The sequence below is a fragment of the Schistocerca americana genome, chromosome 4 (genome assembly GCF_021461395.2).
Source record: "Schistocerca americana isolate TAMUIC-IGC-003095 chromosome 4, iqSchAmer2.1, whole genome shotgun sequence".
NCBI classification, from domain to species: domain Eukaryota; kingdom Metazoa; phylum Arthropoda; class Insecta; order Orthoptera; family Acrididae; genus Schistocerca; species Schistocerca americana.
This window is the reverse complement of record NC_060122.1, coordinates 589,317,675-589,344,174: the sequence shown is the minus strand read 5'-3', so window position 1 is coordinate 589,344,174 and position 26,500 is coordinate 589,317,675. Positions and strand designations below refer to the sequence as shown.

Below are 26,500 nucleotides of genomic sequence, written 5' to 3'. Positions count from 1 at the left end.
ATTATACACTGTTCCTCGTGTGTTTCCCTTCATCCAGTGCTCATGACACAACCTCCACCGTTCCCTGCCACCTGGTGAAATATGTTCCCCTCCCACCCGACGTTGACCTGGACATGCTTCGTGTGTTCGCCACGCCCACCGGAGGCATCGTGGGCATTGCTCCGTTCCACCTGCAAACCACCGGCCTACCCGTCGCCGCATGACCAGCATGCCCAGTACGATGCCCGGTTCGCTTCAGCAACTTCCAGTTTTGGGGTGGCTGAACCTTCCTTCATGACACCTACCCACACAGCTCCCTGATGATGATGCTCAATCACCCCTCCCCCCTCCCCCGACCACTCAAGATTACACCATACTGCGGGAGTGGGCTATGTGGCGCCGATGAAGTCGACACCAGCATCGATATGCACTCTTCTTTGGACTCTGATCATCATCTTTGGACCCTGAGCATTGTCTTTGGGCTGTTCCACCATGTTCAGCTCTTTGTGAGCCTTGCATGTGTTTAGATGAATAAATGAACTACTGCTAAATAGATGTTGTTTGGTGTAACCAACCCCAACTTCTCCCTCAAGTGAATCAAAAAATGAGTATGGTAGCATCCACCCACAACCCTCCAATAATCAGCTACAGAGAAGTGGCCCTCTTGTTACCCATTATCAACCTGGACTGGAACAAATGAACCATATCCTTAGTCAGGGCTTTGAATATCTCTCATCATGCTCTGAGGGGCATTCTTCCCATTTCTCTTAAGGTGGTGTTCTGTCACCCAACAATCTACACAACATCCTTCTATATCCCTATGTCACCCACATTCCCAAGTCCTTGACACAGTCATCATACCCCAGTGGAAGATCAAAGCACAAGATTTTTCCAAGTCCACTCACCCAGCATTTCCTACTCCTGTCTGTCACAGGCTTATCCTACCCTATCAAAAGCCAGGTCACCTATGAAAGCAGCCTTGTCATATACGAGGGTATTTCGGAAAGTAAAGATACACCGTACACCAGAGGAACAGAAGATTTTTGGTGAGGAAGTTAGCAACACTGGTGTTAACCTTGAACCGTTAGCTTTCTCCTCGCAGTCATTCAGCAGTTGAACATTGCTTCTGGTTGGAGTAGGTTGTGTTTAAAATGGCTGCGCTGATTCAGAATCCTGCCAAATGCAAAGTGCGCTCCATCGTACGTTTTCTTCATGCAAAAGGTCAGTGACCAGCGGATATTCACACAAAAATTGTTTCTGTTTATGGGAACATTATGAATTGACAAAATGTAATGAAATGGTGTCTCCATTTCTCTGAAGGTAGGATCGATGTTCAAGACGAACAAAGAACAGGTCGGCCATCTGTGATTTCTGATGCCCTTCTTCGGAGAAAGGAGGAAACAATTCGTGCGAATAGATGTCTCACATTGAAAGAATTGCATCAGATCATACCTGACGTGTCAATGACAACTCTTTACGATGTTGTGACTGTCGAGTTATGGCACAGGAAATTGTGTGCGTGCTGGGTTCCAAAACTGTTAACGGAAGAACACAAAAAGAAAAGGATGGGCTTTGCACTTGACTTCCTCACACACTATGCTGAAACAGGCGATCAGTTCCTTGATCACGTTGTGACATGTGATGAGACATGGGTTTATCACCATACACCTGAATCCAAGAAACAATCAAAGCAATGACGCCCTTTGAATTCACCAAAAGCCAAGAAATGCAAAACGTCGATTACAGCGAAGAAAACCATGGCTTCTATTTTTTGGGTCAGACAAGGCATTAATCTGTTGGAATTTATGCCTCCTGAAATGACAATTGATGCTGCTGCATACTGCCAGACTTTGAAATGTCTTCGAAGGGCAATTCAAAACAAATGCAGGGGAATGCTGACAAGTGGAGTCCGCTTGCTTCATGACAACGATCGGCCTCATACAGCACTCGTAACCAAAGCACTACTCAAACAACTCAAATGGGACGTATTGAACCATCCGCCATACAGCCCGGATCTTGCACCCTCCGATTTTCATGTCTTCCGTTACCTGAAGTCACATCTTGGTGGACAGTCTTTCCACGACGATGAAGATTAGATTAGATTAATACTAGTTCCATGGATCATGAATACGATATTTCGTAATGATGTGGAACGAGTCGAATTTTCTAATACACGACATAATTAGGTTAATTTAACAACATACTTAAGTTAATATAACAACTTTATTTTTTTGTGTTTTTTGTTTTTCTTTATTTTTTATTTTTATTATTTTTTTATTTTTTAAATATTTTTTCTTTTTTTTTTTAATTTCTATCTAAAAATTCCTCTATGGAATAGACGGAGTTGTCATTCAGAAATTCTTTTAATTTCTTCTTAAATACTTGTTGGTTATCTGTCAGACTTTTGATACTATTTGGTAAGTGACCAAAGACTTTAGTGCCAGTATAATTCACCCCTTTCTGTGCCAAAGTTAGATTTAATCTTGAATAGTGAAGATCATCCTTTCTCCTAGTATTGTAGTTATGCACACTGCTATTACTTTTGAATTGGGTTTGGTTGTTAATAACAAATTTCATAAGAGAGTATATACACTGAGAAGCTACTGTGAATATCCCTAGATCCTTAAATAAATGTCTGCAGGATGATCTTGGGTGGACTCCAGCTATTATTCTGATTACACGCTTTTGTGCAATAAATACTTTATTCCTCAGTGATGAATTCCCCCGAAATATGATGCCATATGAAAGCAATGAGTGAAAATAGGCGTAGTAAGCTAATTTACTAAGATGTTTATCACCAAAATTTGCAATGACCCTTATTGCATAAGTAGCTGAACTCAAACGTTTCAGCAGATCATCAATGTGTTTCTTCCAATTTAATCTCTCATCAATGGACACACCTAAAAATTTGGAACATTCTACCTTAGCTATATGCTTCTGATTAAGGTCTGTATTTATTAATGGCATCATACCATTCCCTGTACGGAACTGTATGTACTGTGTCTTATCAAAATTCAGTGAGAGTCCGTTTACAAGGAACCACTCAGTAATTTTCTGAAAGACAGTATTGACAATTTCATCAGTTAATTCTTGTTTCTCAGGTGTGTTTACTATACTTGTATCATCAGCAAAGAGAACTAACTTTGCCTCTTCATGAATATAGAATGGCAAGTCATTCATATATAATAAGAACAACAAAGGACCCAAGACTGACCCTTGTGGAACCCCATTCTTGATAGTTCCCCAGTTTGAGGAATGTGCTGATCTTTGCATGTTACGAGAACTACTTATTTCAACTTTCTGCACTCTTCCAGTTAGGTACGAATTAAACCATTTGTGCACTGTCCCACTCATGCCACAATACTTGAGCTTGTCTAGCAGAATTTCATGATTTACACAATCAAAAGCCTTTGAGAGATCACAAAAAATCCCAATGGGTGGTGTTCGGTTATTCAGATCATTCAAAATTTGACTGGTGAAAGCATATATGGCATTTTCTGTTGAAAAACCTTTCTGGAAACCAAACTGACATTTTGTTAGTACTTCATTTTTACAGATATGTGAAGCTACTCTTGAATACATTACTTTCTCAAAAATTTTGGATAAAGCTGTTAGAAGGGAGATTGGACGGTAATTGTTGACATCAGATCTATCCCCCTTTTTATGCAAAGGTATAACAATAGCATATTTCAGTCTATCAGGGAAAATGCCCTGTTCCATAGAGCTATTACACAGGTGGCTGAGAATCTTACTTATCTGTTGAGAACAAGCTTTTAGTATTTTGCTGGAAATGCCATCAATTCCATGTGAGTTTTTGCTTTTAAGCAAGTTTATTATTTTCCTGATTTCAGAGGGAGAAGTGTGTGAGATTTCAATTGTATCAAATTGCATAGGTATGGCCTCTTCCATTAACAGCCTAGCATCTTCTAATGAACACCTGGATCCTACTATATCCACAACATTTAGAAAATGATTATTAAAAATATTTTCAACTTCTGACTTTTTGTTCGTAAAGTTTTCATTCAATTTGATGGTAATACTGTCTTCCTCTGCTCTTGGTTGACCTGTTTCTCTTTTAATAATATTCCAAATTGTTTTAATTTTATTATCAGAGTTGCTGATTTCAGACATGATACACATACTCCTGGATTTTTTAATAACTTTTCTTAATATAACACAGTAGTTTTTATAATTTTTGATAGTTTCTGGGTCACTACTCTTTCTTGGTGTCAGATACATTTCCCTTTTCCGGTTTCTTACGTGTATATTTAACTATTTTCTTGGGGAAGCAGTTTTCAAATGCATTTACAAAAATGTCATGAAATAAATTATATTTTAAATTGGCATCAGGTTCATGGTACACCTCATCCCAGTCTAACTGCTGTAGGCTTTCCCTGAAATTTGCAATTGTTAAATTGTTGACTGAACGTACTACTTTGGAGGACTGTTTAGTATTGCTGAATGGAGCTATGTCATATATTGTAACTAGCTGTGCACCATGATCAGAAAGACCATTCTCAACAGGCTGAGCATTTATCTGGTTAAACTTATCTTGGTCTATAAAGAAGTTATCTGTCAGTGAGCTGCTACCCTTTACCACCCGAGTAGGAAAATCAATAACGGGTGTCAAATTGAAAGAACCGAGTAATACTTCAAGGTCATTTTTCCTATTACCCTCTTTCAGAGAATCTACATTGAAGTCCCCACAAATAATAATTTGCTTCCCCCTGTCTGACAGATAGCACAACAAGGAGTCCAAATTTTTCAGAAATAGATGAAAATTTCCTGATGGGGACCTATATACAGTTACAATTATAAATATGCCTTTATTTAATTTAAGCTCACAGGCACATGCTTCTATATGTTTCTCTACACAAAACTTTTTTGTTTCTATACTTTTTGCACAATGATAACTTTTGATATATATGGCAACTCCTCCTTTCTCCATATTTTCTCTCATTACATGTGCAGAGAGCTTATATCCACTTACATTTATCTTATCCATATCACTAACAATGTGATGCTCAGACAGGCATAGTATATCTATTTCATTCTCAGCTTCTAAATCTTCTAAACAAACCAGAAGATCATCTACTTTATTCTTTAAACTCCCAATATTTTGATAAAATATACTTACATTATTTTTAATTATACTTTTATGAGAACCTTTCCTTATTCTAACATTTGCAGTACTCTCCTGTCTGAGTTTCTCATTGTGCTTAGGCCTAGTTCCTATACCAGTGCTCACATGGTGTTCAGAGAGGCAGATTATGTCAACTGGGTTGGGTGACTTTAATTCATCAATGGAATTACCTAGGTCTGAGATACAACTTGGTGGAGATAAAATTTATGGTGATTGGTGAAAATTTATAATTGATAGCTGTGATTGGTGATCAAATGTGCTAGAATTGTGCTGTTTAATTTCTTTCCTAAACTGAAGATTTGTTTCAATCCTGACCTCTCGTAGAACTTGACATCTTTCTGTCTTACCTATCCTAAAAAAGGTGCTGCTCCAACACCTGTAACCACTGGTATTTCACCATTCATGGCAGTGCCTCCCCCCCTTAAATTTCCTGCTATTACCCCAGCCAGTTTCCCCTTCCCTTTCCTGTTGAGATGTAGGCCATGCCTGGTATAGTCCCACCTACTGAGATAATCAACGGGAACCACACCAATATGAGCCCCCGCACCCGACCCAAGCAGCCGTTCCAACTCCAAATTAACTCTCCCAACAGAAGAGTTCAAATGAGGCCGGTCATGGTGTCTCAGGACAGATACAAATTCAACATTGGTGTGTCTCGATGCCGACGCAATCTTTACCAGGTCACACTCTATACTGTACCCAGGATCTCTGTCGATGCTGTTCCCTGGCCCTCCCACAATAACCACGGTGTCTTCCCTGGTAAATCCTTTACAGAGTGAACCTAAATCCTCTGTCACCTGATCCAGACTAGCACTTGGTTTGAAAAAATTTGTGACCTGGTATTCTGGTCCTAATTCCTCCTGCAGAAGTTGGCCTACACCTCTGGCATGAGAACTGCCTAACAACAAAACTTTCTTCCTTTTCGATGACTTTCCTACATTCTTTTTCAATTTCCTATTGAAAGTTTGTTGTGTTCTGTGTACACCTACCTCTGCTTGAGGCTCATCAGTTTCTAACTGAAGCAACAGGTCAAACTTATTTTTGACATTCACCACAAAACTGTCATACTTAGTTCTAGGCCTGTTCCTTCTGCTACCTGTTGCCACTTCCCACCTCTCTTTGCCCTTCTCCCTCCTTAACCTGTCCAGATCTTCCCTAGCCTGATCTAGCTCAGCCTGAAGGGCAGCAATTTTCCCCTCCTGTTCCACTATCTTGCTATCTCTGCTGCAAATCCTACATAACCACTGATGAGCCTGATCCACTTTCCCAACACCCACGCCACTGCAGTCCTCCCAGTGAAAAAAACTACTACATCCATCACACCACCCCCGGAACTAACAATTCTACGGCAAGTCAGGCACTTCTCACTCATGGCAAAAATAATACTTTAGCTAGAATAAATCAATTAAATTACCGAAAATCAAAAAAAGACGTTACAAGAATTAAGCCTATTCACAAATGTATATAAGCAAGTTTCTGATTTAAAATTCCGCTGTTTTTCTGAGATCTGTATTAAAAAAATGAAGGTATACGCTATTTATTATATATTTCACTCGATGGAATGAAAAAAAAGGACAATTAACTTTGATTCTCCAAAAACGTTACGAGAATTAGGCCTACAAACAAATGTATATAGGCAAGTTTCTGATATAAAGTTACGCTGTTTTTCTGAAATCTGTATTACAACAATGAAGTTATACGCTATTTACGGTAGTTTACTTATTTGTTACCGAGAAACTAGTTAAATTACCATGAAACAAGAAACAAACACGTTTACAAAGAGATCAAAGATGAAGTTGAAATGTGACAACAGGTGGCAACCTTCTATGACTGTGGGGTACAAAAGCTTCTGCACCGACTTAACAAATGTTTGGATAATGGGGGTAATTATGTCAAAAAATAACAAGTAATCCAGTTAATAAGATGTAACTGACGTTTTCTAAATAAATGTTCTACACTCCTGGAAATGGAAAAAAGAACACATTGACACCGGTGTGTCAGACCCACCATACTTGCTCCGGACACTGCGAGAGGGCTGTACAAGCAATGATCACACGCACGGCACAGCGGACACACCAGGAACCACGGTGTTGGCCGTCGAATGGCGCTAGCTGCGCAGCATTTGTGCACTGCCGCCGTCAGTGTCAGCCAGTTTGCCGTGGCATACGGAGCTCCATCGCAGTCTTTAACACTGGTAGCATGCCGCGACAGCGTGGACATGAACCGTATGTGCAGTTGACGGACTTTGAGCGAGGGCGTATAGTGGGCATGCGGGAGGCCGGGTGGACGTACCGCCGAATTGCTCAACACGTGGGACGTGAGGTCTCCACAGTACATCGATGTTGTCGCCAGTGGTCGGCGGAAGGTGCACGTGCCCGTCGACCTGGGACCGGACCGCAGCGACGCACGGATGCACGCCAAGACCGTAGGATCCTACGCAGTGCCGTAGGGGACCGCACCGCCACTTCCCAGGAAATTAGGGACACTGTTGCTCCTGGGGTATCGGCGAGGACCATTCGCAACCGTCTCCATGAAGCTGGGCTACGGTCCCGCACACCGTTAGGCCGTCTTCCGCTCACGCTCCAACATCGTGCAGCCCGCCTCCAGTGACGTCGCGACAGGCGGGAATGGAGGGACGAATGGAGACGTGTCGTCTTCAGCGATGAGAGTCGCTTCTGCCTTGGTGCCAATGATGGTCATATGCGTGTTTGGCGCCGTGCAGGTGAGCGCCACAATCAGGACTGCATACGACCGAGGCACACAGGGCCATCACCCGGCATCATGGTGTGGGGAGCGATCTCCTACACTGGCCGTACACCACTGATGATCGTCGAGGGGACACTGAATAGTGCACGGTACATCCAAACCGTCATCGAACCCATCGTTCTACCATTCCTAGACCGGCAAGGGAACTTGCTGTTCCAACAGGACAATGCACGTCCGCATGTATCCCGTGCCACCCAACGTGCTCTATAAGGTGAAAGTCAACTACCCTGGCCAGCAAGATCTCCAGATCTGTCCCCCATTGAGCATGTTTGGGACTGGATGAAGCGTCGTCTCACGCGGTCTGCACGTCCAGCACGAACGCTGGTCCAACTGAGGCGCCGGGTGGAAATGGCATGGCAAGGCGTTCCACAGGACTACGTCCAGCATCTCTACGATCGTCTCCATGGGAGAATAGCAGCCTGCATTGCTGCGAAAGGTGGATATACACTGTACTAGTGCCGACATTGTGCATGCTCTGTTGCCTGTGTTTATGTGCCTGTGGTTCTGTCAGTGTGATCATGTGATGTATCTGACCCCAGGAATGTGTCAATAAAGTTTCCCCTTCCTGGGACAATGAATTCACGGTGTTCTGATTTCAATTTCCAGGAGTGTATTTAAGGACTGTGAGCCATTGTATCTTCACTTTTTGAAATGCCCTCATACCAAATCTGTGACAAACAATGAAGAATTTTTTGTGTCGCTATGACTACCAAGCTGTGCACCACAATGAATGGCCACTGCCAACCTGTTGTCAAGAAAAAAACTGATCACCTGGATGGAGACAACATACTCAATTTCAATGGCTACTTCAGAATCAGGCCATTGTCTCCCTTCCTCCAGCACGAGCTTCTCTGAACTGTCCAGATAGGAGTTACTCTTGTGACACATCTTTGCTCCCAATATCTTCATGGCCCCAATCGGCTGTAGCCCGTCTCTCCATCAGTCCCTATACTAGATCCGAACTGAACAATCCATAGCCCTCACCCACCTAATCCTTCACCTACACATCAACTCAGCCAATGAACACACCCGTCAACTCCTATCCTTAATAAAAGTCCTCAATCTTTCCTCTCCCACATCCACACCAGCTGTTCAGAGCATCCTCCTACAGGCCAACCACAAATTAGAACAGCATGCCACCCTCCACCTCAAAAAACTATCCAATCTCCTGGTTTCCCACCTCGGGAAAGGCAACTCACTCACCCTCCACAACCTCTCCAGCAAACATCAACCTCCTCTCATTGCACACAAACCCAGTCTTCCCATCTACTCAATCTCCCACTTCCAGCTCCACTCCCTCCAAAACCTCAAAATTCCAATCCACACAATCTGGAACCACAACATCCTAATTCAGTAGTTAACCTTTCCTCCAAACCTCTCTCCCAATCCGAAACCTCTGTCCTATCCAAAGGCCTCACCTTCAGCCCCACTCCCAGATTCAACCAAACAGCCCTCATCAAAGATTTACTGTCCTACATTCGTATTCTCTGCTGGAAATATCACTTTGCCACAAAGAAAAATGATCCTAATCCTACTCCTAATGATCCAACTCCCAAAGACACTATACAAATTGAACCCTGCCTGGAACAGTTCCGTCCTCCGTCACAGCGGGACCCACCTCCTCTTCCTCAAAATCACCCTCTCCAAACCTTCCAGGAATTTCTGACTTCCAGCCTTGCCTCTCAATCCTTCTTAAAAAACCTTAATCCTACTCCCAACATCACCACTGCTGAAGCCCAAGCTATCCGTGATCTGAAGGCTGACCGATCCGCCGTCATTCTTCCAGCGGACAAGGGTTCCACGACCGTGGTACTTGATCGTCGGGAGTATGTGGCTGAGGGACTGCGTCAGCTTTCAAACAACACTACATACAAAGTTTGCCTAGGTAATCCCATTCCTGATGCCCAGGCGGAGCTTCAAGGAATCCTCATAACCTTAGGCCCCCTACAAAACCTTTCACCTGACTCCATCAACCTCCTGATGCCACTGACACCCCGCACCCCTACCTTCTACCTACTTCCTAACATTCACAAACCCAATCATCCCGGCCGCCCCATTGTAGCTGGTTAGCAAGCCCCCACACAACATATCTCTGCCTATGCAGATAAACACCTTCAACCCATTACATGCAGTCTCCCATCCTTCATCAAAGACACCAACCACTTTCTCGAACACCCGAAATCCTTATCCAGTCTGTTACCCCCAGAATCCATCCTTGTAACACTTGATGCCACTTTCTTATACACAAATATTCCACACGTCCAGTGCCTTGCTGCGATGGAGCACTTCCTTCCACGCCAATCACCTGCCACCCTATCTAAAACCTCTTTCCTCATTACCTTAGCCAGCTTCATCCTAACTCACAATTTCTTCACTTTCGAAGGCCAGACATACCAACAATTAAAGGGAACAGCCATGGATACCAGGATGGCCCCCTCGTATGCCAACCTATTTATGGGCCGCTTAGAGGAAGCCTTCTTGGTTACCCAGACCTGCCAACCCAAAGTTTGGTACAGATTTATTGATGACATCTTCATAATCTGGACTCACAGTGAAGAAGAACTCCAGAATTTCCTCTCCAACCTCAACTCCTTTGGTTCCATCAGATTCACCTGGTCCTACTCCAAATCCCATGCCACTTTCCTTGACATTGACCTCCATCTGTCCAATGGCCAGCTTCACACATCCGTCCACATCAAACCCACCAACATGCAACAGTACCTCCATTATGACAGGTGCCTCCCATTCCATATCAAACGGTCCCTTTCCTACAGCCTAGATCTTCGTGGCAAACGAATCTGCTCCAGTCCTGAAGACCTGAACCATTACACCAACAACCTGAAAACAGCTTTCGCATCCCGCAACTACCCTCCCGACCTGGTACAGAAGTAAATAACCAGAGCCACTTCCTCATCCCCTCAAACCCAGAACCTCCCACAGAAGAACCACAAAAGTGCCCCACTTGTGACAGGATACTTTCCAGGACTGGATCAGACTCTGAATGTGGCTCACCAGCAGGGATATGACTTCCTCAAATCCTGCCCTGAAATGAGATCCATCCTTCATGAAATCCTCCCCACTCCACCAAGAATGTCTTTCCACCGTCCACCTAACCTTCATAACCTCTTGGTTCATCCCTATGAAATCCCCAAACCACCTTCCCTACCCTCTGGCTCCTACCCTTGTAACCGACCCTAGTGTAAAACCTGTCCCATGCACCCTCCCACAACCACCTACTCCAGTCCTGTAACCCGGAAGGTGTACACGATCAAAGGCAGAGCCACATGTGAAAGCAGCCACGTGATTTACCAACTCACCTACCTACACTGTGAAGCTTTCTATGTGGGAATGACCAGCAACAAACCGTCCATTTGCATGAATGGACACAGGCAGACAGTGTTTGTTGGTAATGAGGATCACCCTGTGGCTAAACGTGCCTTGGTGCATGGCCAACACATCTTGGCACAGTGTTACACCGTCCGGGTTATCTGGATACTTCTCACTGACACCAACCTATCAGAACTCTGGAGATGGGAACTTGACCTTCAATATCTCCTCCTTCCCGTTACCCACCAGGCCTCAACCTCTGCTAATTTCAAGTTGCCACCGCTCATACCTCACCTGTCATTCAACATCATCTTTGCCTCTGTACTTCCGCCTCGACTGACATCTCTGCCCAAACTCTTTGCCTTTACATATGTCTGCTTGTGTCTGTATCTGTATGGATGGATATGCGTGTGTGTGCGCGAGTTCATACCTGTTCCATTTTCACCCTAAGGTAAGTCTTTCCACTCCCGTGATTGGAATGACTCCTTTCTCTCTCCCTTAAAACCCACATCCTTTCATCTTTCCCACTCCTTCCATCTTTCCTGATGAAGCAACCGTGGGTTGGGAAAGCTTGAAATTTGTGTGTGTGTTTGTGTTTGTTTTTGTCTCTATCAACATACCAACGCTTTCATTTGGTAAGTTACAGCATCTTTGTTTTTAGATATATTTTTCCCATGTGGAATGTTTCCCTCTATTATATTAGTGCTTGCTTTTGTGAATGCCTACATATTTTTTTTATGAAGAAGACTTTGGCTGAAAGCTGACTGTGTAACAGTTTTTCACTGTGCCCATCAGCAACTCATTGTATCATCTTTATGGTGAATAGCAATCTATCCTTTTCATAATATTTTTCATGCATAGAAAAGTGATAGTAATTGTTATACAGTCAACTGTAAAGAAACAGGATTTACGTTAGAAACTATAAAGCACAATTGCAGTTAACAAAACTAATTAAGCCATTGTTGTTATGGATTTCAGGTAATTTTGATATGAGAATTGTAACATTCTGACATGCTAACTGATTATCAACTCACCAATGTTTGATGCTATATAAGAAGCAATGGCAGTAGCATCAGTCCTATGTCCTATGTCACTCCTACATCATGTTTTAGGCACAAACCCCATGTCAGGTACACCTGCATTGTGATGCATTAAAAATATTTAAGAAATATTTTTGCTGTTATCTTTTTGTAAATTTGACATATGTTGCTTAACATACATAAATTGGACCCAGATGTTATTTTAGGCAAAAAAAAAGAGAGAGAGAGAACTGTGTTACAAAGCTCAACTGAGATCATCGATTATTATCAGCAAGCTAAGTAAGTAATTTCCTGTAAGTAGGCTATTTCAGACAATGTTGTTCACACCAGGTGTACAGTCCAAACCACTTTAATTGCACTTTGATATTAAATAACCTACTGTTTATGGCCAGATTGAGTGTCATTTGCTGTAATTTATGCATAGATCAAGACTAAGTCACTTACTACGCCCTGCTGATGTCCTATATTGTGATTGTTTGAGTGCAGTAATTTAACACTAAAGTCACGCAAAGGTTTAGGCATGGCATGTAGTTTAGACAGGTAGGTAGAGTTATTTATCTCATAACACAAGTTATTTATCTCATAACACATGATTTCAAGTCATTGTTGATTTCATGTTGTTGGAATTGTAATACATTTATATCGGATATCGAGTATGTTCGAGAAATATCGATTGTGGTGACAGATGTTTGTGTATATATGTGTGTGTGTTGAGGCGCATTAGTAAGTCTTCGTGCGCCTATTTTAATAAAGTCAACATGTGTATATTTTAAATAAAGTGTTTTAAAAGTAAAAGTGAGAACTTGATTTGAAACATGGTAGCAGAGCGTGGTTCTTGAAAAGAAAAGTAGAAGTTAAATATTATATTGTGGCCGTCGCGTGTTATTCAGAAAGTTCGACATGGCTGATATAACTATTCCTGTATTTGATGGCGAAGACTATGGGAACTGGAAGCAGCGGATAATCATGTACCTAAAAATGAAGAAATGCTATACAGTGACTACGAGGGCAAAAGTGAGTTCAGACAACGAAACGTGGGATGAAGAGGACTTGAAGGCTATCAACTATATTTATGGTGCAATCACAAATAAGCAACTAGAATTCGTGAGTGACAGAGAAAGTGCTTTCGAGATCATGAAGAAATTTGATGAATTATATTCGAAAGAGTCTACAGCCCTTCAAATATTATGCAGAAACAAGTTGGACAAATTGAGGTTAAGTGATTACAGTGATACGGGGACATTTTTCAGTGCATTTGAAAAAACTGTAAATGAGCTGAAATCTGCAGGCGCCAAAGTAACGGAAAAGGAGAAGTTAAATTATATGCTGCGAACGTTACCAGAGTCAATGAGCTATATTGGGGACTTAGTGGACGTCTTGAAGGAAGAGGACCAGACAGTTGAATACGTTAAAAGTAAGATTCAATTATTGAATGCAAAAACTGGAAATGAAGAGGTAAAATCAAATGCATTTCACACAGAAAGAAAATTGAATTCAAGAAATCAGGAGCAAGTATGTTATCGATGCAGCAAAGCAGGTCACTTCAAACGTGATTGTACCCAGGGAAGAACAAGTAACAGAGGCACATGGCATCGTGGAGTACATTTTCAAAGCAGCGACAGAGGTAATGGAAATATGCAGCGTGGAGGCTATAGCAATGTACAGCGTGGATATTACGGCAACATGCAGCGTGGAGGTTATGGCAGCAGGCAACGTGGTCGAGGAGAGCAGCATGGTTTTAGCAGCGGTCGGCATCACAGCAAGCAAGGTTACCATCAGAGTGATCATGGTATGAGTAGTTTTATAACAGAGGTTAATTCTATGATAGGTCAAAATAGAACAGTAGAGTCAAGTAATAACAATCAAATTCAAATCAATTGGTTATTAGACAGTGGCTGTACTGATCATGTTATTAATAATGAGGAATATTTTTCTAAGAGTATAACTTTAAAACAACCTATAAATGTAAAAATTGCTGATGGAAAAATTTTGCAAGCTACTAAAGTTGGTAATGTAATTAGTAATTTTCCTGTCTATGATCAAATGGTTCCAATTAATATGCGAAATGTTTTCTTTGTAAAAGACATAGACAAAAACTTGATCAGTTATGCTAAAATTACAGATAATCACAAAATTGTATCGGTAGGGAATAATGCAAAAATTTTTGATAAAGCTAATGGATTGATTGCGATTGCATGGAAAGAGGGTCGGTTGTATAAAATGAGTAGTACTATTAATAAAGGAGAAGTTAATGTTAATGTTATGAGTAAAGACAATAATATGACAGCAAAGGAAAAATGGCACCGCATTTTGGGACATGTTAATTTCAATTATCTAAATACTTTATGTAAACATCAATTGTTAGATGGGGTTCCTTCAGAACTAGAATCAGAATTTATGAAATGTAAAATCTGTATCGAAAACAAAATGCATAATGTTCCTTTTAAAAATAATAGAACCAAAGCAAAAGAAATCTTAGAAATTGTTCACACAGATCTAAATGGGCCTCACTTAACTACTGGAATGCATGGGGAAAGATATTTTCTTTCTTTCATTGATGATTACAGTAAGGCAGCTCGTGTTTACACCATAAAATCTAAAGATCAAGTATACAAATGTTTTGTAGAGTATATTAATGAAGTTGAGAATCTCACTGGGAAAACTGTTAAAAAGATAAGATGTGACAATGGGAAGGAATATTTAAATGAAAATGTCTATGAATTTGTGAGACAAAAAGGAATTGTATTGAATGCTTGTCCACCTTATGTGCATGAGCTTAATGGTACTGCTGAAAGGTATAACAGATCCATCATGGACATGTCACGGTGTCTGCTAGCCGAAGCGCGAGTAGACAAGAGATTTTGGCCTGAAGTGGTTTGTGCAGCAGCATACCTCAAAAACAGAACTTTAGCTAACACCATTGAAAAGAAAACTCCTTATGAGATATTACTGGGAAAAAAACCTAATGTTAATCATTTGAAGTTGTATGGGAGTAGAGTTTTTGTAAGAGTACCTGAGCAACTGAGAAAGTCGAAATGGGATAGGAAAGCCGATTTGGGGGTTTTAATGGGTTATTGTGAAGTAGGCTACAGAGTGCTAATAAATAATAAGATAGTTGTTGCTAGACATGTGGACATTGTTGAAAGTGGTGTTAAATGTATTGGGTTTAAAGATTATGATTCAGTAAGTGAATATTCTAGTGATTCTGAACACGAAAGTATAGAAAATGAAACTGAACTAATAGAAAAACAGAAGGAAATTGAGAAAAATGAAAAGCTTTCTGATAATCATGAATCAGAGAAAGTACTTGAGTTGAGGAGATCATCTAGAGAAAGAAAACCAAAAATATTAAATGATTATGTTTACAGCAATTTTATTTATGTAAACTTTTGCAGTGCAAATAGTCCGGAAAGCTTTGAGGAGGCGATTAACAGTGCCGAATCAAATTATTGGGAAAAAGCGATGAATAAGGAAATTGATTGTTTGAACAAAAACAAAACATGGGAATTAGTAGATAAACCAGTTGATAAAGAAGCCATTGATGTAAAGTGGGTTTTCACAAAGAAATCAGAGGGTGTTTACAAAGCAAGATTAGTTGTCAGGGGGTTTCAACAAAAAGAAATCGTTGAGGATATTTATTCTCCAGTAACCAATATGCAAACATTAAAGATTTTGTTGTCATACTGTTGTCAAGAAGGTTTGGTTATAGAACAAATGGACGTAGAGACTGCGTTTCTAAATTGTAAAGTTTTATCTGAAGTTTATGTAAAGCAGCCAAGAGGATATGATGATGGTACGGGTAGAGTCTGTAAATTGTATAAAGCATTGTATGGTTTGCGAGAAAGCTCACGAGCTTGGTACAATTGTCTTGACGAGTTTTTAAGAAGTTTAGGTTTTAAAAGGAGTAAATATGATTATTGTCTTTATGTATTGAGAGATGGAGATGTCTTGATTTATTTGATTATTTTTGTCGACGATTTGCTCATTTGCTGTGTGAGAAAAGAAAAAATTGTTAAGATTAAGAACTTATTGTCAAAGCGATTTAATATGAAAGATTTAGGTGAGGTAAAAAGATATCTTGGCATCGATATTAATTATGATTATGAAACAAGAGTTATGAGTTTGAGTCAAGAAAAATACATTGATTCGTTAGCTGCGAAATATAAAATTGAAGATTCGATCTTGTACAAAACTCCAATGGAAGTAAATTTAAAGTTAGAACCAGCGTATGAAGATTGTAATGACGTTAGATATAGAAACTTGATAGGTGCACTCTTGTACATAAGTTCGGGTACTAGACCAGATATTAGCTATAGTGTGAATTACTTGAGCAGATTCCAAAGTTGTTACAGTAGTACTCATTTTAAATATGCTTTGAGAATTTTGAAATATTTATATTTAACTAAAGATTTGAAATTAAACTATTGTAGGAATGAAGGTGCTGAGATATTAGATTGTTTTGTGGATTCAGATTGGGCAGGTGATAGTGTGGATAGAAAGTCAACTTCTGGTTATGTAATTAGATTATTTAGTAATGTTGTATTTTGGAAGTCAAGAAAACAAGCGAGTGTCACAAAGGCTTCAACTTTTGCAGAATATGTAGCATTGTCTGAAGCTGTTAGCGAGGTGAAACTTGTACATGATATTTTAGACATTTTTAATGTTAAATTTGAAAAACCTATTGTCATATATGAAGATAATTCAGGAGCATTAAATATAGCGAAGTTTGGTAATTTCACAAAGAATTCAAAATATATAGAAGTACATTACCATTTTGTGCATGAGTATTATTTACAGGGACTCATTGATATTGTTAAAGTAGATTCGAATGAAAATGTTGCAGATATATTCACAAAGTCGTTATGTAAAGAAAAATTCATTAAAATTAGGAATATGTTAAACATCGCGATATAAATGTAAGGAGGCGTGTTGGAATTGTAATACATTTATATCGGATATCGAGTATGTTCGAGAAATATCGATTGTGGTGACAGATGTTTGTGTATATATGTGTGTGTGTTGAGGCGCATTAGTAAGTCTTCGTGCGCCTATTTTAATAAAGTCAACATGTGTATATTTTAAATAAAGTGTTTTAAAAGTAAAAGTGAGAACTTGATTTGAAACACATGTATTGGAGACAAATCAGGGTTTTTACATTATTTTATATACATTTTTGAGATACTGCTGTACAATTACGTACTACAGTTCTCAGTATACAAAAGTAAATGTATAATTCCCTCATTCAAATTGTAAAATTGTCCTCAAAGAATTCTTCAGTAGAATGGTAACACTTTTCCACCAGAGGAATATAGAGTAATCTATGAACCTAGCTCCATGTTAAATATATTACTGGCTTTTATTTTATTGTAAATTTTAACCCCATTTTTTGGCCATAGAATTTTATACAGTGGCAAGAACTGCAGTTATGGTTGGAATGGAAAGAGTTAAGTGTATGATATAAGAACAACAATACTTCATATATGTAAAGGGAAGGAATTGATACTATTAACAGTGGTCAACATGATGCCCATTGTTTGGCAACACTCATGTTCCCTAGAAGTCTCATGACATTTGTTGAGTGTTCCCAAAAGATTATGGCATAACTGACTGAAAGTGAGAGTGACAGGTTATCTTTCTGTTGTCTATCGTTCCATGCTTGTGGCACCACATTAACACGTCCCCTAATTACACTGTGTTAGAATGGTAACACTTTTCCACCTGAGGGATATAGAGTAATCTATGAACCTAGCTCCATGTTAAATACATTACTGGCTTTTATTTTATTGTAAATTTTAACCCCATTTTTTGGCCATAGAATTTTATACAGTGGCAAGAACTGCAGCTATGCTTGAAATGGAAAGAGTTAAGTGTATGTTGATTTTGATATAAGAACAACAATACTTCATATATGTAAAGGGAAGGAATTGATACTATTAACAGTGGTCAACATGACGCCCATTGTTTGGCAACACTCATGTTCCCTAGAAATCTCATGACATTTGTTGAATGTTCCCAGAAGATTATGGCATAACTGATTGAAAGTGAGAGTGACAGGTTGTCTTAATGTTGTCTATCGTTCCATGCTTGTGGCACCACATTAACACATCCCCTAATTACACTGTGCTTTAAAGTAGACAGTCATATGAAAACAGAAACTATGTGCACAATAAATATCATTTGGAAATAACATAGTTCACAGTCCAATACTGTTAGCACAGTTTGCAGAATGCATTATTGTAAATTAGTACAGTTCATAAGATTAACTGTGAGTTTACGGTCAATAGTCAAAAAACAATCAGAAAATAAACTCTCAGACATGGCATTACATAGCACTGAGCACCTATTATGACTGATGCTCTTTCTAACTCATCTGTGTATATTGTGCAGTAACTTCAGGCACAGATCTTGCCCACATCACAACCGCTATGAACTGATTGAAATGGCTCCCGGCAGCCTCTCTTTTACAAGACTGTAATAATAACAATAATAATAATAATATTTATTCAACGTCGAATAATCAAATACACTCCCTAGAAATAATAGAGTTTCAGGACATCATACGGATTATTCTTCTGAATACGTCAGTTTATAAATTACAAACTAAAGATTTGTTTGTATTAATAAATTTTACATTTTGATGCATTTTTACATTTGGTAGTATACAATCACAATACATGTCCCATTTGAGGCTGTCTTGGATTGTAATTCCCAAGAACTTTGCCCATTTTTCCTTTTTTACAATGTCATTTCCTATGTATAATTTCATGTAAAATTCTATTTGTTTCCTTGTGTTAAATCCTATCATTGCAGTCTTTGAAGCACTTATATGTAGATGGCTTTCATTAAAATACTTGACTATTTCATTAGTTAGACTGTTGCACAGCATCTCCAGACTCTCATAGTCTTTGTGTTTACACACTATTGATGTGTCATCTGCGTACAATATTTTTGTAAAGTTAGGAGAACAATACTGTATATCATTAACATAAATCAAGAAAAGAAGGGGTCCCAGGACAACAGAACCTTGAGGCGCTCCATATCTGACCATATCTGATATCAGTAATTTTAGATTTGTAAGACCCACTGTTTGTTTTAAGCAAGACAAATTGTTTTCTATTGCTCATATATGATTTTATTAGCTCATAGCCAGTTCCTCTGATACCAAGGTTCCACAGCTTGGTGATGTTGACACAATCAAAAGCTTTTTGTAGATCAAGGAACACTCCAGTTACTTACTCCTTGTTCTCTATGGCCGTTATTATTTTGTCTATTAATTGTGCTGCTGCTACTGAAGATGACTTGTTTTTCATAAAACCATTCTGATTTTCAAATATTAAATTCTGTTGACTCAGGAATGTCATTAGTCTAGTATAAATAACTTTCTCATCTACCTTAGAAAATGCAGGTAAGATTGAGATGGGGTGGTAGTTTTCAATTTTAGATTTATCACCTTTCTTGTATATCGGGGTTACTTGTGCTATATTTAGACTATCTGGGGAACAACCTGATGCAATTACATCATTTACTGCTGTGGCCATGGCATCAGATATGTTGTCTATGCATCTTTTCAGTGTACTGATAGACAATCCATCATAGTCTGCTGATTTTGTATTTTTTAATGACATTACTATGTTTTTGACTTCCTTGCTATTGGTTGGGGCCAAGTATATGCTTTGTTTGGTTGGAATGCCCTTATATCTATGCTGAAGATTCTTAAAATGGTCATTGACAGATTTTCCAACAGAAGAAAAGTACTCATTAAAAACATTTGCAATCTGACTTTGACATTTCATGATATGCCCTTTATGGTTTATAGTAAAATCACTTGTTGATCTGTCCTTACAATCCCTAAAGTGATTTATTACTTTCCAAACAGCTGAACCAGTGTTAGTAGAGTTTCTTAACATTGTGACTACATATTTACTTTTACTTTCTAGCAGAAGATCTTTATAATAATCCTGATAGCTCTTAAATTCTACCTTTAGTCTATTATTATTGTTATTATTTATCATTGCAAATTGGAAAAGTCTAAGTTTCTCTCTTGCTGTTTTTACTTCATCATTTATCCAGTTATTTTTTTGTATCTTTTTGCAGTCATTTACTGTAAAGGTCATTTCTGGGCATGAGACATTGAAGCAATAATGAAAATCTGATGAAAAATCACTGAAAGTAATGCTGTTATTTTCACCCCATTGTAAGCTTTTCAGCAAACTGTTGAAATCTTTAACATTGTCGTCATTGATGATTCTTTTTGTCACATATTGTTTCTCTTTTATATCGACATGAAGATTTTCAGCTTCTATCAATACCTGTACTGCGTGGTGGTCAGAAATGGCAAGCTTCAGAACTGATGCACTGCATGTAAAGTGGGACGTGTTAGTTATAATGTTGTCAATGCATTTTCCACTATTGACCTCTCTAGTGGGCTCCTTTATCAGAAATGTTAAGTTAAATTGAGCTAGTATTAGCATTAGTTTTTTAGATACAGAGTCATTGGACAGCAAGTCAATGTTTATATCTCCAGTTAGTATTATGTTAACCCAGCCATTTTTATTGCAGTGTTTACTGTCAATTTCAACAAGCAGATCCTTAATGAAATCAGGGTTATCAATTGCTGCAATGGTATCCAACTCGTTGTGCTTATTGCCAAGACTTTGAAAGTTCTGCTGAATTAATTTGAAAGTGAGTTTGGATTGTTGAACACTAGATGGGCGTGTCACCCTACCAGACTGGTTGTTTTTAAGAGTACAAGGGTTCCGCTGTATGATATTAGGGCTAAGTTTCTCTTGCTGGACCATACAAGGAGATTTAGAGCTACTAGACTGTCCAGCAGGGTTTACAAGTTTCCCTGGATTGTCAGCTGTAGCTCTTTGAGTGGCAAGTCCTGTTTGGGTGAGTTGTGCCATTCCATAGCAATGCACTTATTTACACTGTTTTGTGTGAGTTTCATCAGATTTCATCAATAATTAATTTTTTCACAATCTTTTTACCTCTCTTGTTCACATGCATACCATGAGTTGTGTGCAGGTTTCTATCTGGGTTACTGATGTTTACCAAAGACACATTGCGAAATTTGTTACATATTGTTTTAAGCCTAACATTTGTTTTATGCACTTCCAAGTTCACAATAGATTGGTCCATTAGATCATGTCTCTGTGGAATGATAACGACAATTACTTTAGTGCCAGTCAGCTTACAGAGTGTTGCTTTCATGTGCCTGATAGCGACATTTGCTTCATTTTTAGCCACATCATTTGTACCACAAGTGATAATGACATAATCATTTACTGAGAACAATTCACTATCTTGCACACACGGCTTCACTACAGCAGAAAGAGGTGCACCAGGTTGAATGTGAGCCACAGCTGTGAAGTCATCTTGGATATTCACGATGTTTTGAGCTATTTCATGACTATGACTGTCTCCATATATAAAAATCCAGGCCTTCTTGTACTTCTTGCTTCTTCTACTGCCGGTTTGGAACAGTTTCTTGCACACACTTTCATGGATTACACTGTCATTTCTTTCATGAATTTCACTGTCATTACATTGAACATTTTGTTTATGTTCACTCACTAGGTTAGCATTAAAACATGAGTTTGGGACTTGGGTTTTTTTGAAATTATCACTGGCAATTTTTTTACAATTTCAACGGTTGGTTTTAGTTTGCACGGGTTTCAATGCTGCAACTTCCACTATTGGTATTTCGTCAAGAATCTGATACCTGTTTTGAGTTATGATAGTCAGAAAGCATTCCTTGGTTTTTGATTTAGGCCTGCTATTATTCAACAGGCACTGCCGATCAATTTCGTTCACCTTTTTATGTAGTAATGTGACCTCAGCTTTAGCAATACATTCAGCTATTGTTGTTTGCTGTCTTTTTACAAATTATAATTAAAGATTTCTTTTTCTGAATAACTGAATAGTGGAATAAGGTGTGTTGGATGACTTTTAGATAAAACATTAACTGCTACTGGATTACACTGTCTATTTTGCCAAAATTTGGGATTCTACTTTGGTATCAGTGTTTTAAATAAGAATACTAATTATGTTTAAACTAAATGAGTGCAAGATTTGCCAATATATTTCCTCATTAGCTGTATGGATATTTCACTTATTTATATATAGTTTTGATTTACTTTGTCAGGAAGTCAGTAATGGGATATATGTTTACATAGGAACAATGACAATGAAATAAAAAATTACTGGTGTTGGTAATTAGCACAGTTTTTAGGTAAACTGGCCACGCCAACAGATTCTAACCAACCAAATGAATGTAATGGATAATAAAGTTATGGCTAAGCCCTGAGTAAATATTCAAGATTTCAGGTACTGTGCACATAATAAAAATAACACTATTGAATACATTTGAAAAGAAAATATAAATTTTGGGCACAAGGAAAACATAACAGGTGCCAAGAATCCACCTACTTTGTCACCATTTGTTGTGCAGTTTGAAAATCAAAACTGTTGTTGATAAGGTCACAGCAAACCACTGTTTGTAATTTAGCTTGATTTATTTGGACAAGCAATTGTTGTAAGAAAACTCCAAATGTTCATAACTTAAGGGAAAGCAGCTTGGTTGTGAAGACAACCACTGGTTGTCAAGGACAATACCTACCTGCATTCTTTTAAATAATTTGTGCAGTTTATATGCTAGGATGAACTTAAGTTTCACAATGTTGAAATGATTGCATTAATACCACTATAGTGCAGAATAACAATATAGCTACAATACAATTAAATTTTCTTCTGTTGGACCAAGTACCAAGGGAGAATAATTTTTCTACACTAAGTTGCCAGTGAGGATTTTGAAAAGAAATACATGAATGCACATATTTAATGTCTCATTGAGGAAAATAAAATGCTAGTTGCCATTATGAAGGACAATTATGGCCTTAATCCACTATTTTACAAAATTTAATATTTCTTGCTGAAAGATTTTGCTTCATGTTATCATAAGCACCACATCATACAACTTCCCATTTTTACTGGCACAAAGGGCAATCATGTGCCGTAGCAATAACCAGAACCATTCTTTCTTTAGTCTCATTCTTCACTCAAGTCATCTTTTTTATGCACATTATTTGTCTTTTTTAAGTGATTTTTCTATATTTATTGAAAATGTAACACGTTATGTGAGTATACATTATTTTCAGACATATTAAATATGCAAAGACTTTATAGGAGTCTCTTAGCTAGTAGTTCTAATTCTAATTTTATAATTTTGCAGGAATCTGAAATCAACTGCATGTTCAGCAATGTACATGCCAGGTAATCTAGGGATTATTTCAAAAATGTCTTCTGGAAACATAAAAACTGTAATGGAAGATGAAAGTGCTAGAAGAATTGACTCACGTGATGAAGATTCTGACTCAAGTGGAAAGACCTCCTTGGCAGAGCGAAGAAGTCATTCTAGTGAGGCTGCTGATATTTCTGGAAAACAAACAGAAACCCCTAAAGCTTCCACAGAAAAGATCACAGAAGTGGAACCAATTGAATTGAAGGGTTCTTTTGTAATTCGGGAGAGTTCAATATTTACTCAATCTTCATCATTTTTGAGGGATATATCATCTGCTATGATACACGCAGAGTCAGAAGAACTAGATGATATTCTTCCCTTGAACACTGAATTACGTCAAATGTCCTCCCAAACATCTAATATATCAAAGAAATCTAGTTTACGTTCTAGGTCTTCTGACATAACTGGCAGATCTGAGAAATCTTTTTTGTCACAGGAAAGATCCAAGGTAAGATTTCAGGATAAAACCACTGATACACTGCAACAGAAATCTTCAAAACAGCCAGAAAAGGAATAAGACATTTCATAGAAATATATCCAAAATATCGTATTTAATCATAATGCTAAATAAATGGAATAGTAAGAGCAAGAGCATAAATTTGAAAAATCTTCCACTATGTCACTTTCATTTTTGAGTGCAATTGTTAAATTGCCTACGTATTTGGAAGAGTGTGTTAATACAGAGTGTTATGAAATCAAAATTTGTTTTTATTTTTTGCACATTTTAATGATTACACTACTCCAGCCATTAATTTTTAGTGTGCATTTTTTGAGTCATGTCTGTACTGGAAGTGATGGGGCCTCTACTCTCGGCACAGTTTAGGAGAGACAGTTTCTATGTGTAGAACGTTGTGAATTGGTATTGATATTTTAGTCATTTGTATTTTATTTATTGGTCCTGTTGCCTACAAAAGCATCCTTTGCATAAGACATTGGAAAAGTCAAGTTATAAGTAGACTTCTGAAGTGATTTCTAGGCATACTTATTTAAGTTAACAATAATGCACTTTATACATTATCAAACAATGGAAAATCCAGGATGGAATGTAACAATATTATGAAAAGGAAAATTGCTACTCATCATAGAGGGAGATGCTGAGTCGCAGATATGCACAACAAAAAGACTGTCACAAATAAGCTTTTGGCCAACAAGATTTTTGTCAACAGATGACAGTCACACACATACACACACACACACACACTCATGCATATGCAACTCACACACATATGACTGCAGTCTCTACCAACTGAAGCCACACTGCAAGAAGCAGCAGCAGTGTATGTTGGGAGCAGAGCATGATGGGAGTGGCCACTGTGTGGGTATAAAGAAAAGGGTGGAGCAGAGAGGGGGATGGACAGTAGGGTAAGGGTGGGGGACAATGAAGGGCTGCTGGGGAGTGTGGGGATGAGGTGGGAGAATGTTGGGCAGTTAAGTGCAGTGAGGTGAGGAGGTTAGATAGAGGGCAAGGGAGAGGTGCGAGGGTGGGGGGTGGGGGGAGCGGAAAAGGAGAAAAGTAAAGAGACTGGATGCATTGATGTATTGGTGGAATGAGGGCTGTGGAGTGCTCAAATAGGAACAGGGAAGGGGCTCAATGGGAGAGGACGATGGATAATGAAGTTGAGGCCAGGAGGGTTATGGGAACATAGGATATATTGCATGGAGAGCTCCCACATCCACAATTAAGGAAAGCTGGTGTTGGCGGGAAGGATCCATATGACACAGGTTGTGAAGGAGTCATTGAAATGAAGGACGTTGTGTTGTGCAGCGTGCTCAGCAATATGGTGGTCAAATTGTTTCTTGGCTACAGTTCGTTGCTGGCCATCATGTGGACAGACAGCTTGTTGGTTGTCATGCGCACATAGAATGCAGCACAGTGGTTACAGCTTATCTTGTAGATCAAATGACTGCTTTGGATGGGATAGGTAATGTTTGTGACCGGACTGGAGTAGGTGGTGGTGGGAGGATGTATGGTACAGATCTTGCATCTAGGTCTATTACAGGAAAGGCCATTAGATAAAGAGTGGGAACAGGGGTTGAGTGGAGATGGATGAGTATTCTGTGTAGGTTCAGTGGATGGCGGAATATCACTGTGGGATGGGTAGGAAGGATAGTGGGCAGGATGTTTCTCATTTCAGGGCATGAGGAGACGTAGTTGAAATCCTGGCAGAGAATGTAATTCACTTGCTTCAGTCTTGGTTAGTTCTGAATTATGAGGGGAATGCTCCCCTGTGGCTGGATGGTGAGACTTTTGGAGGTGGTGAAGGACTGGAAAGATAAGGCATGGGACAGTTGCTTTTGTACAAGGTTGGGAGGACAATTATGGTCTGTGAAGGTTTCAGTGAGGCCCTCAGCATATTTAGGGAGATATCTCTTGTAACTGCAGAAGGGGTGGCCATGGGTGGCTAGGCTGCATGGAAGGGACTTCTTGGTATGGACCGAGCGAGGTGGCTCAGTGGTTACTGCACTGAACTTGTATTCGGGAGGATGATGGTTCAACCCTGCGTCTGGCTGTCCTGATTTAGGTTTTCCGTGATTTCCCTAAATCATTCCAGGCAAATGCCGGGATGATTCCTTTGAAAGAGCACGGCCGACATCATTCCCCATCCTTCCCTAATCTGATAAGACAGATGACCTCGCTGTTTGGTCTCCTCCCCCAAACAACCCAACCCAACCCAACTCTCGGTATGGAACGGGTGGCCGATGTTCAAGTGGAGGTATTGCTGGTGATTAGTATAAGTTTGATCTGGACAGACGTACTGATGTAGCCATCTTTGAGGTGGAGGTCAACATCTAGGAAGGTGGCTTGTTGGGTTGAGTAGGTCCAGGTGGAGAAAATGGGAGAGAAGCCATTGAGGTTCTGGAGGAATGTGGATAGGGTGTCCTCACCCTCGTTCCAGATCACAAAGATGTCATCAATGAACTGAATCATGTGATGGGTTTAGG

The 26,500-nt window shown here is 39.3% G+C and overlaps 1 protein-coding gene across 1 annotated transcript in view; it reads left to right on the top strand.

The window, feature by feature from the left end:
- LOC124613635 overlaps positions 1-24,142 on the top strand; it is a 117,312-nt gene extending 93,170 nt beyond the window's left edge. The window contains exon 4 of the mRNA XM_047142349.1: positions 23,489-24,142. Within this exon, the coding sequence (XP_046998305.1) occupies positions 23,489-24,074 (586 nt within the window). The 3' untranslated portion in view covers positions 24,075-24,142. The remainder of the gene's footprint in view (positions 1-23,488) is intronic.
- Positions 24,143-26,500: the final 2,358 nt, after the last annotated feature.